Raw genomic sequence first — 26004 nt, forward strand, 5'->3', positions numbered from 1 at the left:
TATTCTCACATGAGATTCCCCAGTGAATCGATAAACTAGGAGTCACCTTATCTCAGTAGTAGCAAATATATGTCCCCTCACTTGGCCTCTCTGATTAATTGGGGGTGGCTTTCAGAAGTGTTTTCTTGAGCCACAACCAGGTTTAGTTACAGTGATTACTCTGATTGGTTAGCACTGTGCCTATGAGTACAAGGAGGGAAGAGATAGTATTCACAGTATTATTTGCCATCTCTCTCCTAGGCCCCTCCTTCTTTTCATTCTCCATATGTTTTCAAGCTCCATACACAGTCTTCCAAACACCTCAGCGCTCTCTCATCCCTTACTTCGACATTGTAATGCCCCCTGTTCTATTCTCTCTGCCTCAAAACTCAATAATGCATCCTGATAACTAAATGTTCTTTCTGAAATTTAAATATGAGCATGTCACCCCCTCCCCCCTAAATTGAAACGGTTATAAAGTTTGAACTTCACTTATTTGGCAAATAAGAACATTCCTGATCTCATGACTTCACAGGTATCTAGTCTCATGACAACCATCCTCACCTGCCTTGCCTGTTTCTCACTTTTCCCTTACGTAGTCCTAAGCTGAGTACTGCTCCTTGAACAGCCCCATTATTCTTGACATATGTTTTCTCCTCTTCTTGAAATGCCCTCCCTCACAAAGTTCACATGAGAATCTTCTCTTTTTCAAAATGTCAGTTCAAATAATTGCCTGTGAGGCCTTTCCCAACACCTTCTTTCAGGCAATAGGTCCTTTCTTTTTGCTATCTATATATTTCTATTGTAATGTTTGCTTTTTGTGGCTCTCCCACAAGATTATAAGGTCATGAGGGAAGGCTCATGTATTCTTTCATTGGTGTCTTCCTAGGGCTGGAACATCGCGATGGCCAGGGGATGTATTCAGTGAATGCTTCAGGAGAAGAAGAATAACCTCAAGCTATGGTAGACAGTGGACGTGTTAGAGAAGACACAGATATCTGGAGGGAAGAGAGGAAGCTTCTGGAGAATCCTGGAGGGAACAGAGCAGAACCTCAGAGGCAGCAAAGGGGAGTACCAGGCGCACTCCAGGGACAAAGTTCAAACTGTTTTGCCCACATGACAGACAGTTAATTGGGAAAGAAGAGTGCCTGGATGGGTATGGTAGCTAGATCAGGTGGCTTTTGTCTAATAATTTTCTTTATTGGACACACTCTCTCAATCATCTGCAAACTATGAATTCTTTTGAATCCATTTTCTAAGTTTGAGTGAAAATATTTTTTATCAGTTTTCGGCAAATAAGACTGACTATTATATTCTATAATTCAGGATGCACATGTACAAAGTTATGTTTTTAGTCTGTGTGTGTAGCGTATGTTTCTTTTTTCTAAAAGTCAAGTACTGCTCATAGGCAGAATCCATCTGTAAAAAAAAAAATACAGAAAAAAACAACAACAAAGCTTTTATTTGGTTGTGTGATACTCACTTATCCCAGTTTGACTATGTTATGTCATGTGTGACTAATGTCAATGCATCCACCACCTGCCTTCTCCCCACCAGCCACTGACAAGCTGCAGTTAAATAGGAGAGAAGTACACTGACAGACAAAATTATTTTTGGATTCACTGCTCAAGTAAAGCTTTGTTGAATCCATAGCAACCCAAGCAATACCTATATCTGTCTGGATTATTAGGAGGAAAAATATGGATCAGGAGGCTTGAACCCCTGAAAAAGTATCCCCACACTGGGAGCTGAAATGCAGATATTCCTTTCTTCCCAAACTGATTGCAAAGCAAAGACAAAAATCAGGAACAGACTGTCCATCAAGAAAGCAGCTGGGGGCTTCCCTGGTGGCGCAGTGGTTGAGAATCCGCCTGCCAATGCAGGGGACACGGGTTCAAGCCCTGGTCTGGGAAGATCCCACATGCCGCGGAGCAACTGGGCCTGTGAGTCACAACTACTGAGCCTGCGCATCTGGAGCCTGTGCTCCGCAACAAGAGAGGCCGCGATAGTGAGAGGCCCGCGCACCGCGATGAAGAGTGGCCCCCGCTCGCCGCAACTAGAGAAAGCCCTCGCACAGAAACGAAGATCCAACACAGCCAAAAATAAATTAATTAATTAATTAATTAATTAAAAAAAAAAAGAAAGCAGCTGGAAAAATAAAAACAGTAAAATATGTAGTTGGCATGTTGCTTTTATATACTAGCCAAATCCCCACAGGGAAAAATGCCATGTAGATTTCAGTCAATAAACAAATATCTGACGAGAGGTCAAATAAATCAATCCAGCCTGTTATAATATATCATATGCAGAGTAATGGGAATAGAATCATCATAATAACACCAGTAACAATGTGTTTGGTTTTAAATGGATTGTGTATCTGTCATCTGCTAACCTGAATCATATGGGACTTCGGAAAATTTTTATTTGGTGTATGAAATGCTTTGAGCCCACAAAATCTGAATATGTGAGATTTCTATCTTCAGTTAAAACACCAGTGAAAATAAGTAGAAGAAAACTGAGGTAAAACTAGGCAATTCAAACAAAGTATACAATTAAGTGTGAATGTCTTCATTATATAAATATCTGCACATTATAATTTGGCATTTCTATTCTCTTTTTTTTCCCCTTTGCCTACATGAAATAAAAGAAACCTATTCCTTTATCAAAGTTTCAGTCTCCCTTTCCATCTCTTGTCATTCAATGTGCAAGTCATTCTTATGTTACCCAATGCAGACCTCGTCAAGCTTCAAACTCAAGATGCAAAGTGACAACCGCTTAAGTTATATTGCTATACTGCACAACTACTAGCATACAAGGAAGAATATTTTGCTCTACCTATAAGCCCTCTTTAGAAGATTAAGTGGATTTCTGCAGGAACCACTCAGAGTTTTATTTCTCTCACCTAGCACAGTGCCTGAGTACCAGACACTCAATAAATATTTAATAAATGAATGTAACAGGAAAAAAGGAATCATTAAATACTTGAGTGCATACTTAATGACAAGTAGTATAGCTTTATTTTATTCAAGTACCCATAAAAGTTTTTGATACTAGAAAAGTGTCATTGAAATAAATCACATATTTTCTCCTTTTATATCTCTGGGTTTAAAAATTGTACATGTTACGATGAATGTACTAAAGGATGTGGAGGTGGCACTTTTTACACTAATTATGATGTCATTTTCAAAGGTAAATTTTTGTGCTCTTTCTTTCAATATATGTGTATGAAATATATCCCTTGCATTTTTGTTAATATTCACCAATTGGAAAGTTAGAAAAAGTATTTATGAATTAATTAATTTGTATCTATTATGGCCTCAAAATGGAAGATTTCTTCATTTCATGAAAATGTTCCAGCCTCCAAGTGCTAGGATGGACAAGGAGGTCTCTAATTAGGCACCTGAATCAGAGCCTGGGAAGACTAGGGTATTCCACCCCAAACCCTCCCCCTCCATGGTGAAAAGCATGTAAAATACCTTTGCTACCTGTCTCCTCAGCCAGGAAATATGCATGACTTCTGTGAACACCTGTTTAACTCAACCTGCTACACTGAGCATTGTAAATAACCAAAATGTGGTTTCTTTACTTTCTTGCAGGAAACAGTATCTTACTCTCCCAGTGTTCAGTCACATTTAATAGAGATGAATCTTTCCAACAATTCAACACCCTCAGCTCTTTTAAAAACAAGGAGGCCGACTTTTCTGAGATATTCTTTAAATTTACAAACCGTGGTGTTCTTTCCATTAGTGATAGAAAAGAGTATTGCTTGCCAACCAGACATCAAAGGCTCCTCTCCTAGGTTGAGGCTTCAGGAATGGGGGTGCAATTTTTGTTGAAAGGGAAAAGGATTATTTAAGATCAGCTGCTTCAGTGCCCTGATACTGTGACAGGGTCTGCAGGTGTACAGAGTTTGCCTATTGATACAAATTGAATCTGAAAATAGCAATTTATTCACCAAATCAAGCCAATCACTGCAATGCAGTTTTCTCTTTCGGCTCTTATTTCCAACCAACCACTCTTAACGAATTTGCAACTTCCGTTTTACAGTGAACATTTCTGTTTTAGGAAGGGGATTGGGGGTGCTCTCATGGAAAGCCTTTCTTTTAGCCTTTTTAACTTTGAGGCTTTATTTTAGAAGACGGTTTGTTTATAGTTGTACTACTTAATCTAGGCAAAAATGATCAACACCTGTTCCAAATTGGTACTCCCCTCCCACACTCCTTTTTCTCGTCTCCACCAACTGCCATTTGCCTTCCATTACCCATAAAAAAGCAATCACATTAGCGTCCTTTGTAACACAATTTCAAAACTTCAAAGGCACGCCAGAAATTCTAGAGTAAACTGCATCTTCTATATGCCAACATAATCAACTTCCAGGAAATGGGAAAGAACATAAAATAAAGACATATTTGAAGAGAATCTTTTTTTTTTTTTAATAAAGTGACATAGGCTTTTATTTTAAAGGAATTCCTTTATTTTTATTATTTATTTATTTATTTTTGGCTGTGTTGGGTCTTCGTTTCTGTGCAAGGGCTTTCTCTAGTTGCGGCAAGCGGGGGCCACTCTTCATCGCGGTGCGCGGGCCTCTCACTATCGCGGCCTCTCTTGTTGTAGAGCACAAGCTCCAGACACGCAGGCTCAGTAGTTGCGGCTCACGGGCCTAGTTGCTCCGTGGCATGTGGGATCTTCCCAGACCAGGGCTCAAACGCATGTCCCCTGCATTGGCAGGCGAATTCTCAACTACTGCGCCACCAGGGAAGCCCTGAAGTGAATCTTTTGATTTTAACAGTTACTTGAAGTGACACCTAACAGCCAAGTCAAGAATTTGAAACAAGTAAATGAAAGATAGTTTGCCTGAGGTGAAGCAAACAGACCAAAGAACTCTCAATTTGGATCAAAGACTGGACAACTAAATGAACCCTCTCAAAGATCTGAATCAACACATATCCCTGGCATTTTGCCAGGCTCTCCAAAGCTCCTGGATGGAGAAAGACTCACAATGGCTAAGCACAGGTTGGTGTCATGGCTACAAGCAGCCAACAGGAAAAGAAAGTAGCTTAAGAAAAAGGCAGTTGGGAAACACTTAAAAGAAAAACAGGCTGGACTGTTACAAATGCATACTTCAGTGCAATTTTTAGGCAAAGACTATATTCTTTATATAGACTCAGAAAGAATATAAACAAAGAAAATAAATTATATCAATAACAGACCAGACTATATTTTAAGGATATCCCATTTTATGAGGGTTTCTATCTGGAGGAGAAAAAAGAAAAAAAAAAGCAAGAGGAAGATGAGGAGGAAGAGAAGTGATAGGGATAACAGTAGCTCTGGTTGCCAAAATTGTTCTCTTGGTCCTTCAGAAAAACAAAGCCTGCATGCAACTGTCAGCCCATGTACTACTCTAAATTCTTTATCAGGAAGCCAACTGAATGAGAAATTTGTATTTTACCTTCAAATCAGTGTATTTTAATGTAAATGGATGATGGGAAAACATTGAATCTTTTAGATCAAATGATATAGAACTTTATAGTCTGGTGAAAACTAGTTAACTTTAGCAAAGATTGACCAAAAACAGATGATTAACTATTAAAGAGCAAAAGTTTCTATTAGAATAGGCTAACTCCCACCGTACTCAATGGCCATTGGTCATAATTTCCATGTTTAGGAGTGCAACACTCTATGGGCAACAGTGCACTGGAGCTGTTAAAACCTGGTAAATTTTCAGAAATTTTGTGATCCATTTACTAAACACAGTCATTTTTAAAAATTAATATATAAGAACTTATGATTAAGTAAATTATATTAAAATCATTGCTTTACCAACTTTTACTCTTGTCAGTGATCTCGAAGTTGTTCCATCTATTGTAAGTGTATGGTACAGATAGTATGTAATGTACTGTCTGTGCATCCCTTTTCAACTCCATGCTCTGTAATATCATGTTGGTAGCTTGAAGGACTCACACCATAGAAATTATCAAATATGCAAGGCTTGATTTAGCGCTTTGTTGATTATCTAAACTTGAGAGTGATGGAGAAAGTATTAATATAGAATAAGCTTAAAATGTGTCATATCTGTAGCCATTACTTGCACATAGTAGAAGAAAATGATGTAATGCTCTTCCATCATTTGAAAACTACTACCTGATTAAACAAATAAGTGCTTACATTGTTGATGAATGAGTGAAGTTCTGAAATATGTCTTACTTCTCTTTTACTTCTGTTTTTCCTATTAACATAAATGAAAATATCAGAAAGATTCATGTCAGAAGTATACTCATTTGTCATTTGCCAGTTAAATGAAAATATTCTGTAAGAATCATTTGGTTATATGAAATTTAGCATGAAATATGTTATTTGTAAATTGTGAGCTATTCATTCTTTATATCAGTAAAATATGTAATAAACGTGTGTCTGTGTGAGTATGTGTGTGTGTACACATGCTAGGGAAGAAGTTATTGTTTACTATGGTACTGTATTCTAACTTTCTCTTCTAAATGGACATGTGAAAATGTTTAGTATATTTTATCTTAACTCTTCTGTGAAAAGCCAAACATCTGTTATAGGACACTACTAGAATATTGGACAAATGTAATGAAAAATCAAAACCAAGTCATTTCAAATATAATTCATGAGATGACCAAGAAAAACTAATATGAATGTTTCCTTACTCTTCATTAAGTATTCAAAAATCTCTATTTCTATTGAGGGAAGCCCCTTTGTTTTATTTTTCTCTCCAGACCACAGGAGAACATTCAAAAGTACATAATTATGATTTTGCCATTGGCATCAAAAATTAAAATATTCTCTTTGGAAAAAAAACATGTCGGAGCATGAAATTAATATTGATTTACTCAATTTCCACTTGTTGAATTCCACTATGTGCTAAGTTAAAAGCAATTCCATTTTTGAAACAGTAGACTGAATATTACTAGGGGAAGGTGGGAAGGAGTGGTTACAAAGGCTTGAGGGAACTTTTGTTGATGTTTGAGATGTCCACTATTTTGATTGTGGTAATGGTTTCGCAGGTATACCCACATTTCAAAACTTACCAAGTTACATTTTAAACATGCGCATCTTATTCCCTGTCAGTTTTACCTCAATAAATCCATTTTGAATGTTTCTAGAAAGATAGGTTAAAGAACATATATATGTGCTTTTACTACATATATTTATATATAATACTATAATATAATATAATGCTTTAATATTATATAATACTATGTAATACTACAGTATTTTACTATATAGCATTAGTGTTACCACTGTGTAGCTGATTTTGTGCCTATGTTTTATCTTTTGTGCTATGTTCTTTTAAAAAAGTAACGAATGACTGCGCATGTGTATCAGCTACAAGGGTGGTGCTGGGATTGAGGCTTTCAATGAACACTGCAGGCACCACACCTGTTGGTGTTCAGATGGAGCAGCGCTCTAGTCATCCTACTAACAGAAGAGCCAAAGAGGAAGGTAATGCTGTGCCTCTTTGTCAAGACAAACCCTCCCCCAGCGTTATTAATCTTCAAGCAAGTTCCCCATCAGCTACTTTCCTGAAAATCCTGGCCACAAAGCTGCCCTCAGGAATTGACCACAAGCCCAAGGAATACCTGGGACTCCTAGAATGTACGTATGCCAATCTCCAGCTTCAGGCCCAGCTTGCCCAACCGCAGATGGCTATTTTGGAAAATTTACAAGCATCCATGACACAACTGTCTCCTGGGAGAGAAAGCAAGAACTCTTCTCTCCCAGCCTTATCTCGTAATCTGTTGTTAAATCACCTCTCCAATTCAGTAAATGAATTGTGGGGGAAAAAAAAGTAACAAACATTTTATAATAAACAGTTATTATGTATTTTAAAGTAAGAAAAACACTATATACATAGAATGAATTCTTTTTTTTTTTTTACACAGCAATACCTATTTATTTACATATTATCTATAGTTGCCTTTGCACTAGAACAGAGCTGAGTAGTTGAGACAGAGATTATATCACCTGCAAAGCCTGAAATATTTACTATCTGGCTTTTTACAGAAAATGTTTGTCATCCTATGAGCTAGATCAAGAAACAGGATACTATCAGCATTAAAAAAAGCTCCCTTGTCCCCTCTCCCAGTTATAACACCCTCCCTGACCACTTTCCTGACTTCTAACACCATAAATTACCTTTGTCTTTTTTAAAATCTCTATAGAAATGGAATTGAACAATACTTTTTTTTGTAACTGGCTTCTTTCATTCAATATCATATTTATAAGATTCTTCCATGTTGCCACAGGTAGAAGAACTTCATTTTCATTTCTGTAGAGTATTCCTAGAATGTGTACCTGAAGCAAAATGATGAAACAGGTGAATTTGTTCTTGATACCCACTCCCATCTTTCCTTTAATTGCATGTGTTCTTTTTTTGTTTTGTTTTCATTTCCACTCCCAGATAATTTACATTTTTCTCCCCTCCCCCAACCAGTCCCTCAATCCTCTCCCAGTACTCCTAAACACTGCTAAGGATTAATGTGCTATCTGGTTGCATTTTAATAAGCAAAACACTATGGATATAGAATGAATTCATTTTTAAAATGAGAAATTTAGAGAAAAAGATAAAGGTGTTTAACTATTAAAGTTAGTTAACCTAGGACTTATGAGACTACAAATTTTAAACTTTCCTTTCTTGTACTTTCATTCTTAATATGTTTTTCTTCTGAATATTTTAATAATACCTGTTACTTCTCTACATTGAAAAATATGTCATTTTAATACCTATTTACAATACACATACATTGACACCTTAGAATAAATGACACCTTAATTTTGATGGATTACCTATAAATTTAAATAAGGGCTAGACAAATTTTGACACCTTCAAAGATTTTTATTCTTTCTTAACTTAAAGGTTGACTATTAGAGTTGAATTAATCAGAAAGATAATTCTGGCAAAATCATGTTGGCCTGAAATCAAATTAACTTCTAAAAATAGCTTATATGAATTCTGTAATTTTAAACAAGTCTGTTAATATATTTTTTATCAATTTCTTGATTTATTCAATAAATATTTTGACTTAAACACTAATTATGCAAAAATGAATGAAAAAGTGATCTACTGTCAGGGAACTCATAATATCAAGGCAAGACAGATGAAATTATAATTTTGATAAAATACTTTAAAAACTGTTGGAATTTTTTCTTATCAGGAAAGAAGAGCAGAAAGAGAGGAGAATATATCTTCTTCCAATTTGTCCTGAGATGAATTTATATGTAAAAAGCTATGCAAAGTTAGAATCATGAGAAAAATATAATGGCTTCTTAAAAACAATATTAATACTGTCTTTTGTAAATTTTCACTCTTTCTAATTAGGTAATTCTTGAAAATATCCTATGTAGACTCTTGTGGAGGCCTGTTCTCAACCATAAAGAATTATCTACTTTTTCCAAGGTCTGCTGTCTTTCCACCCCTTCTAAAAAAGTGCTTCAGTGGTTAACCTCTTCATTCAAAAGCTAATATATCCCTGTGTTCCCTACAAAGCGGTTTCCTTTACTGGCATAATTCCCCGCCTGTGTTTTAAGAGCCTTGACTAAGTTGTTTTGCCTTTTAGTTTGCAATGTGCTTTTGAATGATCAATATGCATTATGGAACCATGCTTATTCATTGTTTTTTCCAACCAGGAAAACACATTGCAATTCTGGCGAGAACATTTAAACATAAATAATACTACTCACCTAGTGCAACCTCTCATTACTCTCCATTTTTCAACTCCCAAACTCAAAGATTTCAGTTTGGTTTTCTATAATTATTTTTTCATTCTTTCCAGGTAACTTTCTCAGTTTAATAAATAATATTTGGAATCCTTTTATCTTCCTGTCAAAATCATTGTAAAAATGAACAGAGGCCTTGGGACACTCACAATTTCACAATTTTTGAGCCAGCCACTTTTCTTGCTGGCTTAGTGAGCCCATTATCAGAAAAAGACTGCATGTTGTCTTGCATGAGTAGAAGAAGAAATGTCCCAGGTGTACCCTGCATTGGACCTATAGCTTTAGACCAATAGCAAAACATCTTCCATGAGCACAAATAAGCAAAGTGGAAGACAGTAAATTGTTCCCGTAATTCAGAATGCTTAGAAGAGCCTCTAAGACCCAGCATTCTTTCCCAGATAAGGTAATTTCAACTGAGATTGAGGATACTTCTGCCAGAATCCAGGTGCCTTCTGCCTGAAATACTCTTTATGAAAAGATTAGTTTGCTCTTCATACCTCCTTAGAGCCTTTACCTTGCAGGTTGAGGGTCTCTCCCTCCATATGTTAATGTTTACCTCCACTCTTCTCCCATTGTTAATTAAGGGTGTTACTTGACGACTTAGGAAGAAAAATTACAATTTTTTGACAATACAATAAAAAGTAGCAGATATAAGAAAATCTAATACATCCACAACTCCTAAAGTAAGTTTATTTATTTAGTATTTAAACAAGTCACTCACGGTAATCTATTCAAACTACTAGTAACACTGATACAGGAAACTTAGACTAACTAGCCCTAAAATTGCATGCTATGTTTTCAAAATTGACATTTTGAGAGTAAAATAAAGAAAAAGAATTACTGCTTCACACTGACTTTGTATTCAAAGCATAAATGAGTGAAAAAATGGAACCATTTATATAAAGCTTTGAGAGAGCTGTAATGTTGCCTCTTTATTTTTTTTTTTTTTTAGCCATAAACTGCTTTGAAACCAGGTGTTAAGAAAAGAACCAATAATGAAAACACAGTGTAATCTAAAGCTAGAATCATCCATAATTTTTGTAATGAGCAAACAGATAAAAAGCAAGTTATTTCAAAAAATTAAAATATATGTATATATAATGAAGTTAAAAAGTATCCATAGTTTCTGCAGCTTACAATAATAATTTCTTCCAGAACTTTTAACTCTTTTCTTACCTGTAAAATCCAATTCAAGTAACACTTGTGCCCTCCAAAATATCTTGTTATTCTATGTTTAAAATATAATTTTATAAAATATTGCATTTTTCATTGTTTGAGTATTTATAGATCCCTTTTCCATTATTTATGTCTGAAATATTTGCCTTGCTAGGGTACTTTATGGAGAATTAACAATATTTGTATTGTTTTTGATTGATTATTACAGAGTTAAGAGAAGCTACCTTTGGAAACTACTCTTTTCAAAGAGACAGAGCCCTTCTAGTCCTACTAAGACTTCATATGATTTTGTAGAAACTTGCCAATGAAAAATAGAGGAAAAAATAATTTCAAAACAAGTGTTCACAAAAGTTTTAATAAGAGGAGCAATTCTACAGAGAACACAGGTGCACTTGTACTGGCAAGAAGTTTGCAATTAGCCATTGAGCTTCCAGTGGAAATTGTTAGAAAAGCCAGCAATCATAGACTGTAGATGTGAAGGCAATTGCGAAACGTTTTTTTTAAATTAAAACATCAGCTTTAATAAGAACAATTTAAGAAGTAAATATTTCCAATTTAGAGAAGTATAACATTGCTTGTATTTATGCAAAAATTCTATTGAATATTAAAAAAGAAAATGGTCTCCTTTGTCCTAAGGTTTATACCTAAAACCAGAATGTTATTACATGTTATTGACACAGTTAGAATGAGACTCATTATAAAACTATTTGGACAAATGTCTGTGTTATTTTTTAGTTTGAGTTAAAAATAAACTGTGAAAGCATGAGTACCATTAGCTATATTGTATAAAGGGTACAAAATTTAAGAAGATAGTTTTTAATACATATAAGAGGATTGATGCTGTTCCAGGCAAGTTGCTGAGTAGCAATTTGAAGAGCTTGCCTCCTAAGTACAGCAATCTGTTTTGAAGCAATGTTTTGAAGCAGTCAGAATCGGTTATTAGTTGTAGATCTATCAGAATGGTTTTTATAGTTTGCAAAATCTGAATCACTGAATTCTAGCATTGACCCATGTTTTTAGTCTGTTTGCTAAGTTTCCTTCTAAATTGTTTAAAAAAAATTTACATGGGTCTGAGGAAACCCTTGGAATACAAGCTGGACACCCTACCCTGACTTTTGGTCCACTTTTTTTTTTTTTTTTTTTTTTTGCCATTCCTTCAACATAAATGTACAAGTAAGGAGGCTATAATAGTCACCTTCATACCAATGAGAATTAGAATTTCTCTCTTTCTTTTTGTTGTGATTCTTTATTATAAAATAGTACATCTATCTTTTTACGGGATTTTGAAGCAGGATAATGAAATATTTTCCATATTAGAGCTGTGAGTGACTGCAATGAAAAATTAATGTTCATATATATGATAGCACCAGGTAAGCAATGAAAAGGTAATAATGAAGGGGGATAAAAGGAACTAACCCAATGTTCAGGAAGTGTTTTTTCAAAGATACAGAGGGGCTGAGTTCATCTGTCACAGATGAGATACTAAGGACTGAAGGAAAAAGAAAATGGAACATTAATAGGAAAAAATGTTGTTATCCAATCTCTGAGAATACAGATTTTGGAAGGGTGTGCTAATGAGGGTATGTTGATTTAAAGAATGTCTTTCTGCCTGGAACAAGGGTGTGAAGCCATGATAATCAGTTCTGTGACAGGTATCTTGTGACCTTTAAAGGAGGACAAGAGAATTTTGAAAATTCTGCCCTTCACAAATGCTATATTCACATCACTGAGTCACTGGTCCCTGGAACTGCCTACCTCTCTGATATCTGTGATATGAAATTATTAAATGTCTTTATTGCTTAAGGAATATTTGATTGAGTCTTCTTATACTGGAAATCATTCCCAGACAGTCTGTGAAGCAAGACATTCAGTATCTTTTGAACACTTAATGTGCATTTCAATTCAGTGTTGATAAACAAAACAATAAATGAGACATCTATTTACTGAAGACAGCAAGGATTAGGAAGAAATTGAGACTCAAATTATTTTATAAGAAAATCACTATTACAACTTACAAACTTGAAAAGGATGGTGTTTTATTTTAATTTTCATAAATAAAATGGACAGCAATATACTCATACATTTTATACTATTTGAACTGCGAATAATAGCATACATATATAATAATCTAAGGCCAGTTCATTACATTTTCAATACGCTCATCCTGCCTATGACATTCATACAAAAATCTTCATTATTGGTGAAGTGGGATTTTACTAATGATCTTCCAGCTTGTTTTGTTAAAGAAAAACAAAAACACAAACCAATGGACACTGTAAAATACATATCTGTGCTCTACCTGTGCTATCCTGGGCCCAGGAAACTACCTGGTGGAACCAACTCTGAAGGAATAAATATAGTAAACATTTTTTTTTTCTGAAAAATATACTGTGACATTGTTTAGGTCTAAATTTTTCATGCTAGATTGTTCTTCCATTTCTTAAAATTTTATCTGTTCAAAACAATTTAAACTATTCAAAGTATAATTTAATGCACGTAAGTTCAGAGATATCTCACTGCTGAAAGTTTAGTCAATTTGTTTTACTATCTTAGTCAATCCTAAAACAATATTTCATTCCTACAGAAAAATTGCATGATTACATAATGAATATAGTGGTCTTGAAATATTGTGCTCTGTTGGTTGTGTGTACACGTATACACATATGCATATATGTATATTCATGTATCTGTACATGCATACCTTGTTATTACATAATGCTTAAAGAGAAGAAAATGCAGGTTCAATGATTATCAAATAATTGTTAATTTCTTCATGGCATTTTTGAAGCTCCAAGCTGAAACATTTGCTCAGTTGTTTCACAATTAGATTTCACACCAGAGGTATGCCACAGGATACAGTGGCAGGCAGGTATGTACAGTCCAAAGTGTGCAGGTCACGTAGAGGGCATGTGTCTTTTTCCAAAATGTCCTATCAAGGTTTATTCTTATATGGATGTGCTAGACATAACATGTACTTGTATATATATACATTGTACATTAATAGATATAATCCCCACTTCAATTCTTCTATTGTATTTACTCAGAATTCCCATAATGGCTGAATTATGTTCATAGAGTTAATACACAGTTTCCAATTTCTTAAGCTAACACCTGCAGCTGTTCATTACAACATTATGCTTCTCTTAAGTTTTGAACCTTTTAAAGTTAAACTCAGAAATTGGACTGCAATAAAAATGAAGATTGCTTCAAATACATAAATATGTAAGATATAATTATATGATTTAAACTATATGTTTAAATTATATTATGAAAATTAAATTATATATTAGTTTTTGATTTGTTAGGGAAAAAAATGTGTGGTAATTATGAGAAGGCACCTAAGGTAAATTTGAACATGGATTAATTAACTTTGCTTGGAATCAAGAAATTTCCCCACCAAATTTGTCTCCACAACAATCTCAAAAGACTGAAGAGGAAAAAATATATCGGAGCAAACGTATCACTACTTCCACAGCACTACTTAGAGCCAGGTTACCAAGGATGAGAACTGTTGTCCTATCTGTGCATAAAATAATACAAATATTTAGAAATTTAGCACATAATCCAACATTTGTTCTTGGTTGATTTTCTCATCTGCTTAAAATTATCTGACCACACTCTGATTTTAACCTTGAAAACTTATAGACATAAATCATTAAAACTGTTCCAAACAATAAAATGTTAAAATATGACAAAAAAGAACAACTCTTATATATTTTCAAAGCTCTGATAGATTTTCTCTTTTCGAAGTGATTACTCATGCCGTTGACGGAAATTGGAACAGCACAGGAGCATTTTAGAAGAGTCACTGTCTGTTCTAAATCTAAAAAGGAAAAACATAAAATGCCACATCTCACAATCAACAAAATGTATTCAGACACAACTGTAAGGAGAAATGTTTTGGAGGGGAATGCGTGTGCCTTTCACAAAAATGTTGTAGGTACTGTGAGATTGGTTTTGCCCCACTGTTTCATATTTTATCTGTATTCATAAGCTAACGTACAATTCCCCAAATCAAGTTTCCAGCCATTCAAATCTTTATTCCTACATAAAGCTGTAAACCCACTAATCTCTTAGCCTTTTGATAAGTCAACACTGTAATCAATAGCATGCTGCCTTTAGGTCTCAGGGGCATCCTTTGATTAACACAAGCTTTCCAAGAGAAACATATGAAAATCATATCACTGCAACTTCATCAGACTGTCATGAAACTTTGGGAAACTGAGACCTTCAAGGGAAATGTGAAAATGAACAGTAGTAGATAAATGTCAATTTCAGAGGTTTGGACATTTTGTTATATTTAAATTAAAGGCGATGTTATTTTAGCTCCTTCCTGCTCTAAACATGTTGGTTTTCTCTTTTAGGAGATTCTGATAAAATATGTGATCATCCCTTGCCAACATTTTCAGTTCCTCTTCTGTGCAGACAGCAGGGTTTATATGATAAAATTTTAATGACCGTGGACCTGCATAACAATGTGAGGCACTGGCACATTTTCAATAAGGCTATGCATTTGTTAAGACTGGCATTGGGTGGAATTCTCTAAGTGGAAGACATCATGGCTTGAGAAGCAGGCTTAGTAGTGATAGAAGCTGCTCCGGAGAAAGCATCATTATCATGCAGCAGTCGTGGGATGAAATGGGGATTTATGAATCACTGCCAAGGAAACTAAATTACGGGTTGTAAATTAAAACTGGGGTTTAACATATACCTGACACTAGGCTGGAGGATCTAGTTTTCAGATTACCCCACAGACTTAGTTAAAAGCAGCTTTAGAGTACCCATCAATCCCTGATACATTCCCTTCATCTTTCCACAAAATCCTACACTATTTTTTGGTTGCAGTGTCATAAGGAGAAAAGTCTAAATCAACTCAGGAGAGGTTTTGGATTTCTTTTTAACTTCTTTTCAACTCCAGGTTAAATAGTGTTGGAACTGGGGGAAAAATGCTCACTTTATTAATGTTAAATCATGAAGTTATGGTACTTGCTTGGTTTGCACAGAAATGGTTTTGGAGCTTGGCTTCTTGATTCATATATGTATCCTCAACCCTGAGCCTGGGGATATTTACACTTTCTGTAGGTTTACTGTAGGTATTCTATGAACAGATAGAAAAATCCACTATACATTTTAGATTTTAAAAATGTTATTTAAAGATTTGTTGTTGTTCTTCATAACTATGGCCATCTTTATGAACTCTTATGATCCCAAGTATAAACACAAAATCTGAAGGCTTGATTCCAAATCTACATGTACCATCTTACAGAAATGATCAGGTGTCTGTTCAGTACACAATGCTATTCTTGTTTTGTTGTATAGATCTGATACTAGGAGAGTTCTTTCTGTGAGAACTATATTGCAGCTTTCACATGACAGAAATATTTTGAAAGTTCTTCTCTGGCACCAAGCATACTGTCACAGAGCATAGAAATGAGAGATGGAAACTCTCAGATGGGTCATGGTTCAGGACTGTTCCATTTCATAAATGAAAATTTATTACTGCTATTCTTCAGTATCTTAGAAAGATAAAATTAACTGGACCTTCTTCTAGTAAAAAATACCAGTTTGAGAATGTAGGGGCAGAGTTTATTTACCCCCATAAACCTTAAGTCTTGGCCAATGGAGAAATGTCTTTCTGAGCAATAAGAATATCAGAATATTGGCATACAGAGTGATTTTTTGATAATAAAAATAGTGAAAAGGTTACTGTAATGGACATGAAAAGATGGTGGTGGTGAGAGGGCTGGAGGAAAGACCGCAAATATTAAAATATGGTTGTGAGATAGTACAGTAAGGAAAAGAATTCCCAGAAGCTTAACGTTAAGGTATAAATAACAGTTCATATGGAAATGATGAAAACAGCTGTTAAACCAGAAACAGAAATCACAAATGCTTTAAAATAAGTTACAAAAATTCCACTTGAAATCAAGAACTCACTTAGAATCCAAGGAAATCACCTCTGATATTGGCTGCCAGTATAAGAAATTGTTTGGGGTTTTATATTATAAAATGAATTAAATTTTAATTTAAGATGAACCTGTTTTGGAGCAAAAATACTATAACAGTGATTGCATTATGAAAAGAAACATACTTCAAACATTTTCCAGAGATATTTTAAGATCACTATAGATCTGAGAAAATATGAATAAAATGATTGTAAACATAATTACCGTAGATAAGTATAGTAATTTAAATGCACATGTATATGTTTAGGATTTTAGAAAACTGCAATCTGGTGTGATGTCTATAGTATTAATTTTTTAAGATAATTGATCATAAGGTAATAACATAGTAGATTGCCTTAACAAACATACACATGCCCCAAATCTAATTTAATTAGATTTGAACCAAACTGTATCCAATTTCCTGATGAAATTACAAATCTAATACTTAAAAACACCTAGTCAAATAATCTACTCTTTCCCATGATAGTAAAGCACTTAAACAATAATAATCCATTAATATGACTTTTTTATAAAAATAAACATTGAGATCATATTGAAAACCTGGAAATATGTTTTTCAATAACCAAAGGCTTATGAAAGTTTTAACCTAAGTAAAAACACAGTGGGAGCAGGGAAGAGTGTTGCCAGGAAGAAATACTTAATACATTTTGCTGCTAAAATGTTAGTATTTTGGGGAAACAATATAGATTCATCTATGCAAATAAAAAAGTTACAGTTTGAGTAAATAATTAACTACCAAAAACATAAAAATACTTATTTTTATTTCAGAAGGAAAACTCTACTCCCCCAAGACTTAAAAAATTAAGTATCCTATATTCACTTTGAATATTTTTCTCCATCATAATTGTTAATTTTGAATGAGGTATGAAACATTGATAGATACATTTTAAATGAAAATGAGAATTCATCAGTATATCTTATATATGCAAATGCACGGCTCCAAATGAACATGCTAATGTTTGGGGCATATCAAGAAGAGTAGGCATTTTGTTTGTTTGTTTTGCCTTCCCAGGATCACTTTCCCCTTCAAGGAATCCCCCTCCCCAACAGTCACTCCAAGAATGTCAGATAGAGCTGACCACAAACACATCCCTTCCTGCTCAAAGGTTGGACAAATGACATAAGTCCGGCCATTCACAATATTTGATCTACTAATCACACTGACTAGTTAAGCCTGGAGCATTTTATTTGAGCCATGGTAATGAAATTCTCTTTCTGGACTCTTTCTAAAACAGCAAAGATAGAATAACTAACACTTAGGAAATGTTAAGTAAGTGTACGGCCTTCTAGACACTGCCTGTGATAGCTAATGTAATCCTCCTGATAACCTCACTTTTTTTTTTTTTTTTTTAGGTGAAGAAGAAAAGAATAGCTTTATTGCTTTGCCAGGCAAAGGAGGCCACAGCGGGCTAATGCTCTCAAAATTGTGTGTCCCAACTTGGAGGGAGTAATGAGAAGTTTTATAGTACTGGTTCAAAGAGGGTGTGATTGGCTCGTGGACATTCTTCTGATTGGTTGGTGGGGAGGAAAGTGGGAGGTTGGTGGCATCATCAATCTTCTGGTTCCAACTGGTCTGGGGTGATAACCTCACTTTTAATGAGCAGGTAGGGAGTAGAGATGGCCAAGGAACACTTAGTGAAAAGAGCTTTCCTGGAAAGAAAGCCTCAGTGGAGCAGAGTTGATCTAGAGATGGGAAATAAAAGGAAAGCCCAGGTACTGACAACATTATTAGAGCAACAGGACATAGCTGAGCCTCAAGTCAATGCAGCAAATGCCTGAACTTTTCAATACTATCAGCCAATATGTTCCCTTTTATGTTTAAAAACAGTTGGTACAGTTGGATACTGTATCTTAGAGTGAAAAAAATCTTGATGAAAAAAGTAAGATAATGTATTACTTTTAAATTTTTATTTCATTTAATTATTATATTTATATTTCCTTTAATGTTCTATGTGCACTTCAGTAGACATGCAATGTCTAGATAGATGATAGATAGATATTATAGGTAGATAGATAGATAGATAGATAGATAGATGATAGATAGATAGAAAGAAAGAGTGATTGTGAGAGGGGACTTAGAGCTTGAATCTCAAATGAAGAGCAGTTTGCTTACTGGAAAGACAGAAATAAAAGGTCTTTGTTTTCTCTCCCTGCCTCTTCACCAATTTTACTAACTTTTCCAAGACTGGATTGTTATAAGAATCTATGAAACAGGTACCATAATAACGTAGCAGAAAGAAATGCTCACAAACAATTGCATTTGCTCCCTTATGTGTTCAGCCCTCGGCATTAGGCAAGGTCATGTGACTACTTCTGGCCACTGAACTGTGATCTAAGTGAAGTGTGTCACTTCTAGGTTTTGACTACAGAAAACACACACACAATTCTCCATTCCCTTTCTATTTTGTTGCTCTGGCAAAGCCCCTAATTTCCCAAAGGTGCACCTCCAGTATGGGCTCATATTGTCATCCTGGATCCCTGAGTAACTGTGTGGAGTGGAGGTGTTCTGTTATGCATGGGGTTTGTAGCACAAATGAGAAGAGAAGTTTCGTGATGTTGAATCTCTGAGATCTTGCAATTTGGGGAGAGGTGAATTGTTTCATTTTACTACAACATGACCTAACCTATCCTGATAATTGCAACACCTCTGTACTTTTGCCAGAAATAAGCTATAGAAGATAGTCTCCTGAGTTCACTCTATCTCTATAATCTACCTGTAAGTCAAACAGAATATATATTCACTTAATATCAAGTAAATAATATACAATTTTGGTTAAAAATGTGTTTTCAATTGTGTTTTCCTGATTAGTGACTTAAATTCTTATTTAAGATAAAGCCACTTTATCTCCTGTTACTAAATACATTCCAGAGAAAAAAAACAACACAAAACCACAAAGCAAAATCAAGTATCTAAGTGAAAAAGAAAATAAAATGACCAAAACAAATATAAAATCAGTCATGTGTTATCACTAGGATAACTGCAAACAAAAACAATTAACTCTCTGAAATTTTCCTTTTTAACAAGCTGGGCTGACGTCATATACAGATAACTTTCAGTCTTTACATTAGCAATTCTCTTTCTCACTATTCATTCCAAAACAAACACTGCTTGTCTACTATGTGCCAGCCACAATGAGAGTATCAGAAATACAATGACAAATGGTGCTTAGCTCCAAGAGTTCAGGGTTTAGTAGAAAAACAGACAAGAAAATAAACTATTAGAATGTGCTGTGCTGTGCTCTAACAGAGGTATGGAATGAACTTGCAGGAGCCCTGTGGAGAAAAACCCAACGCTTCCTAAGGAGTGTTGGGCTAGAAATTACATTAAAGGTTCTCCCTGACAATCTTTTCAGATAAAAGAGAGTTTACCATATACAAATATTAATTACAGTGAGTACATGAAAGCAGATGAATTTAAAAGACCATCAAGTTGTGAGAAAATAAGTCATATTTAGAGAATTTTAAGAAACTCCGTATAATTGGGACATGGAATTCATATAACAATCAGCTACATCATATTCAAAAGAAAAATAAAAGAATATGGCAAATGTTATGCAAAAGATTTGGGACTTTACACTCAAGGGATAGGAAATTACTTACAAATTTTAGGCTGGAAGAGGACATGCCAAATTTTTGTTTAGAAAGCTCTTCCTGGAAGTAATTTGGAGATTGTAGCATTGGGGGAAGAGATGTAAGGCTGAGACAGAGATTGGCATCTATTGCAATAGTCCATGTAAAGAATGATTAGGGATTGAAGCAAGCCAGTTGAAATAGGCATAGGAGCGCTGTATGAATTTAAGTGATACATCAATAAGACTTAGTGACCCAGCAATTCCATTCCTGGGTATATATCTGAAAAAAACAAAAACACTAATTCCAAAAGATACACACACCATATGTTCATAGTGGCATTATTTATAATTGCCCAGATATGGAAGCAACCTAAGTGTCCATCAACAGATGAATGGATAAGGAAGTTGTGGTATGTGTGTATACACACACACACACACACACACACACACACACACACACACACACACACACACAGAGGAATATTACTCAGCCATGAAAAATAATGAAATTTTGTCATTTGCAGCAACATGGATGGACTTGGAGGACATTATGTTAAGTGAAATAAGTCAGACAAAGACAAATACTATATGATATCACTTATATGTGGAATCTGAAAAATACAACAAACTAGTAAATATAACAAAAAGAAGTAGATGCACAGATATGGAGAACAAACTAGTGATTACCAGTGGGGAGAGGGAAGTGGGGAGGGGCAGTATAGGGGTAGGGGACTAAAGATACAAACTATTATGTATAAAATAAATAAGCTACAGGGATATATTGTACAACATGGGGAACAGAGCCAATATTTTATAATAACTATAAATGGATTATAACCTTTAAAATTGTGAATTACTATATTGTACACCCATAACATATAATATTGTACATCAACTATACTTCAATTAAAATAAAATAGACTTAGTGATCAGCTGGGTGGGAAGTGAGGGGGAAGAGGAAGGGAAAATCTAAGATTTCCTCTCTGTGACAAAATGGATGGTGGTGCTAAATACAGAAATAAAACATAGAAAGTAGAACATTGAAAATAGTGTGATAAAATTACAGGGCCCATGGGACATGAAGGTAAAATATGCAATAGCGGAATTATAGATTTAAATAATAGGAAAATGTTTGGGTTGGTTTAATAAGAGGGAAGAAATTTCTTAAAGTACATGGAAAAGTATTGGCCCACCTAACAAAGAATCCAAAATTAAAGCAAGTGTCAGGGTTAGTTGATCTAGTGGTTTAAAACTGCCATTGATTACCAGTTCCTTTATCTTTATGTGTTCTGCAGTCGCTTCATAAATCCGCTGTCTCTGTTGGTCATGAGATGGCTCCTAGTCGTGACTATGTATATATAACCTAGTTCATGTCTTATAGGAGAGCTGTGCTGGCCTTCTACCCTCCGTATAATGCATGGAAACTTGAGGCAGGCCAAAGCAAACCTCTCATCAAATAAACTGGTTTAGGCTAATCCATTTCTAATCTAGGGAAAGAGGACTGGTATTAACAAAACTAGCTCATTTAAACAAAGTTCCAGCCTTGGGGCAGGGGTCAGGATGAAGGAAGAAACCCAGACATAATCAGGTTGTTGCTGGGAATGAGGGGTGGAGTCACAGATACTAAGCAGGCAACCAAAAACATCCACAAAACTCAAGAAAGAAATTGGGATAATTTTTGAGTCTCCTTTATCCTGAAGCTGTGCTAAAAGGGGGGAAAAAATGGAAGAAAGAAAGATCTTTTTGAAGTGAAAAGTTTAAATACCCTTTGCTTCAGAAAATAGTAAGAAATATAATCTTGTAACGACATTCTATTACTAGTGTGGCTAGAAGGAAGGGATCAAAATTCCCATCACATTGTATGGCTATCAGAATTAGAACCCAAATGCCAACTCCACAAGGAATTCTCAAGGCTTCTCAAAAGTATTCACTGTGTGTTTTCTACATATAAGAAAAATTGTGTTTGTGCACAATTTATGCACACACGTACAAAGTACAACTTGGTCATTTCTGTAGTCCCAAGAGAACTATGCCCTAAGCTTTCTCCAGGCCATCCCTTTTAAACCAAGTCTAATTCTTTCAGTGGAGTATGGTAAGTGGAACGGCAGATGTTAAAGTATATCCTGGGATCTTCCAAAGGTTGCTGACTTTACACTACAGTTCCAGAGATAGGCAAAGGCTGTGACTAAATCTTACTGAACATCAATAATTCAAGAAAATGACCAAATTCATGGAGGTGGTGGGGGAGTCCCTTAAGAACATGGATGTCAGTTTGTATCACGGCTTCAGTGAAGGAGAAGAAATGACTCTCAGTGAAATGAGAGGGAAGGAGTGGAGAAGAAACTTAGGGGTATGACCTCTCAAATCTTTAGCAAAGTTACTAAAAGTATCAAATGTTTGTTGTGGATGTAATTTTTTATGGAAAACTGATGACACCAAATAAGATATCCTGCCAGTACAGTGTGATTATAGTAGAGATTGTGCACACATAGAGGGCAGAAACGGAGCAGATGATGGAAATGCAGCCCAAGGGAATTTACAAATTGTGGAGAAAGATTGAGACATTCTCAGGATATAAGGAATTAAGGAGACAGGACAAGTTTACTCAGATCTCCAAGAGGCAGTGGGAACCTCAGCAGGGATCTGGGTAACATAACATTTGGAAACAGAGCCCTTTCTCTACATCCTTATCATTTCATTGTCCAGTGGATGCCTGACATGGTCAATGTTCCCAGCTGAGTTTGAGTTGTTCTACAACATGACTCAAATGTTCCTTTCCTATTTTATTTCTCAACAAACTTTATACAAATGCTGTGTTCAGGACAAGCTAGATAGTGTATTGTGCAATTTCCTCTCAAGCATTTCTCTTTCTCTCCCATAGTCTAGGATAATTTCAATATTTATCTCTTTTCATCTCAATGTGTCTAGCTGACTATACCTGGTCCTTCTTGGTCAGTCACAGACTTTGTCTCTCTCTCCACCTCCCACCTTTGCTTTACATCACTTGCTTTCTTGTTTGATAATGCAGTGGCACTGCCCAGAAAGAAAATTAATGAAAAGGCTATGCTGTGACTAAAAAACATTTCAAGTGACCTCAAAGGCTACTAAACTCTGAATTTTTGGATAGGCTATTTAGCCATGGAATTGAAAAACCCAATTGGAAACTTTAGCATCAATAAGTAAATGTTTTTAATTTCCTTATCATCCTTACTACTAAAATTTATTTATTTTCTAAATTTAGGAACAGTTTTATTAAAAGATGGCTACAATAAATTGTCAAGGGAAAAAAGAAGTTGCATATGTGTGTATATATATTTGTGTGTATACATGTACACATACATATATATGTGTACAAGTATATGTATATATATGTGTGGATAGATAGAGATAGATGGATAGGTCTAATTGATAATGTTTAGGTTTGCATGTTGGTTTTTCCAGCTGTATAAGCTAGACCTACTACTAAAATTTAATTGAATATGATGACATGCTCAAGTGTTCCTTTTCAAAAAGAATAAACCCTTAGCCTCATTTTGGCTGTCCAGACCATTGAGGAAAGAAACTTTCTATCAAATTCTGGTAATTATTGTCCCTTGATTATTTTTGGTATTTGTTTGTTTTTGTTTTTATTTTCTTTTTCTTATTCTTTATTTCTTATTTTTCTTTTTATTCCCTCTCCTCTTCCTGAATGGTACTGGTGTGTTTTTGGCCAAAGAGAAAAAGGAAAAAGGAGCGTATTTATCTCAGTGAAACTCATCTTATCCACCACAGACATAAACTCGAAACATTTCAAACATAGTTTATACTAGTAGGAGATCTTCATCTGAACAGATTATAATTCCATCCTTGGCCAGTGACCCATGCTATTATTCACACTATTATAATATGTTAAGGACAAAATCCCCTGAGAATATAATTATTAGAAGGTAATGTACTCTCTTAGCTATGTGGGCTTCACTAGCAGTTATAAAAATGTTGCCAAGATTACACTGTAGCAATTAGCCCTCAGTGTGGGCTGCCAATGGATTTTACACTCAGCTTTAAGATAGAGACCCTAAGCTGGTTTAGAAAATAACTCTTAACTGATTTTTAAAATTAACAGGTAGAGACAGACTAACAAATCTTGGTCAGTCAAACAACCCTTTTTCTGTTTGATAAAACTGATAAAGCTTAGTAAAATATTAATGACTGTATCACAACAGCAAATACAAACACATAAAAAGGCATAGCTTAAAAAAAAAAAGGCATAGCTTTTTAAAAAGACTTAAGTTCAAATTGACAATGATCAATGTGAAGATCTCTATTTTGGCAAACCCTGTATGTTTTAATGTTTATGTTTTTAGTGTCTGATGAATTGAGAATCTGTGATGTTTTCACTTATTTTATCACTAAGAACAATCTATTGAGGGGACGTTTCCCTGTGTCGGAGTGAGTCATTTGAACTACAAAAATAAAATTAAAATGGCAATTGTCTATGGTAACACAGGAAATGTATACCAAAAAAATACTCTACTGTAACATATTACAACAATAGGGAAAACACTAAGGAAGCCCTGTTTATCCTGATGAGGAGAAATACGTTCTTATTGTTATCTGAAAGAATGAAAACCTAAAAAAAATGAGAAACGAGGGACTTAAAAGGTCAATCCAGCTTAACAAACCTTACTAAAGCATCTAAAATGTCAATAAAGCATAGTCTCTGTCACACAGAAGAGTTAGACTAAGGAACAGATCATTTCAGTATAATCTAGTAAATGTTCTGATAGGACATTTCAAATAGAGCAATGCATATAAAGTACTTATCATCACGTCTGTACAGTGAGCACATGCTATGTGTGGGCTATAATATGTATGCAACATACAAAGTGCTAATGGGGAACGAAGCAGAGGCACTTAGACAAAGCTAGAGATGTCCTCTTGGTTTCATAACTAGTGGGAAAACCAGCTGGAATCCAGGTTTCTTAGCCCACTCTAATGGCTTTTCCAAAAGGCCACAGTGCTCACAGCCTCCACTGGAATGATTTCTTTGAGTTGAATAGTAAGCAGCACCTGCTGAAGTGCATTTGCCTTTCACTTCCCTTCTCCAACCCTACCCAAGTAAAAACAAAACACTTTCAAAATATTCGTTATGCATTTCTAATTATAGCTCCAACCAAAATGACATCTTCAGTAGAAAAGAGTGGCATTTTCTTTTTGATTTCATATATATAAATAAATCACACAACACTTTAAAGGTTAAGTTATGCAAAATATATAGTTACATACAAAGGGCTCTCCCGCCTTCTGTTCAGTGGAAATTGACATCCAGAAGGTCTTCTCAATAGTCTTCTATTTCCTTCCCACCCTTGCTGGCTACTAATTTGGATTCACAATTTCACCTTAAGTTCTTGATATAGCTTTACAAATGGATATAGGAAGGTGCAAGCATAATGCCTTTAAGTAAAATTAAACATATTAGTAAAAATGTACAATGGTATTCCAAGTCAAACAGCATCTAACGGCATGCCACCAAGCTCTTACGTTTTAATATATGTCAACTTACACAGAAAGCCAGCTCTCCTGATTTAAAAAAT

General features: G+C 35.0%; 2 protein-coding genes across 3 annotated transcripts in view; one reads left to right on the forward strand and one right to left on the reverse strand.

Annotated features, from left to right (window-relative positions):
* PCDH9 (protocadherin 9) overlaps positions 1–26004 on the reverse strand; it is a 978600-nt gene that overhangs the window by 760908 nt on the left and 191688 nt on the right. The window lies entirely within an intron of this gene.
* Positions 7395–7793, forward strand: LOC118884375 (TSSK6-activating co-chaperone protein-like). The gene has a single exon (XM_036832019.1). The coding sequence runs from the start codon at positions 7395–7397 to the stop codon at positions 7791–7793; it is 399 nt and encodes a 132-aa protein (XP_036687914.1).

The sequence above is a fragment of the Balaenoptera musculus genome, chromosome 18, assembly GCF_009873245.2.
Source record: "Balaenoptera musculus isolate JJ_BM4_2016_0621 chromosome 18, mBalMus1.pri.v3, whole genome shotgun sequence".
Lineage (NCBI taxonomy): Eukaryota > Metazoa > Chordata > Mammalia > Artiodactyla > Balaenopteridae > Balaenoptera > Balaenoptera musculus.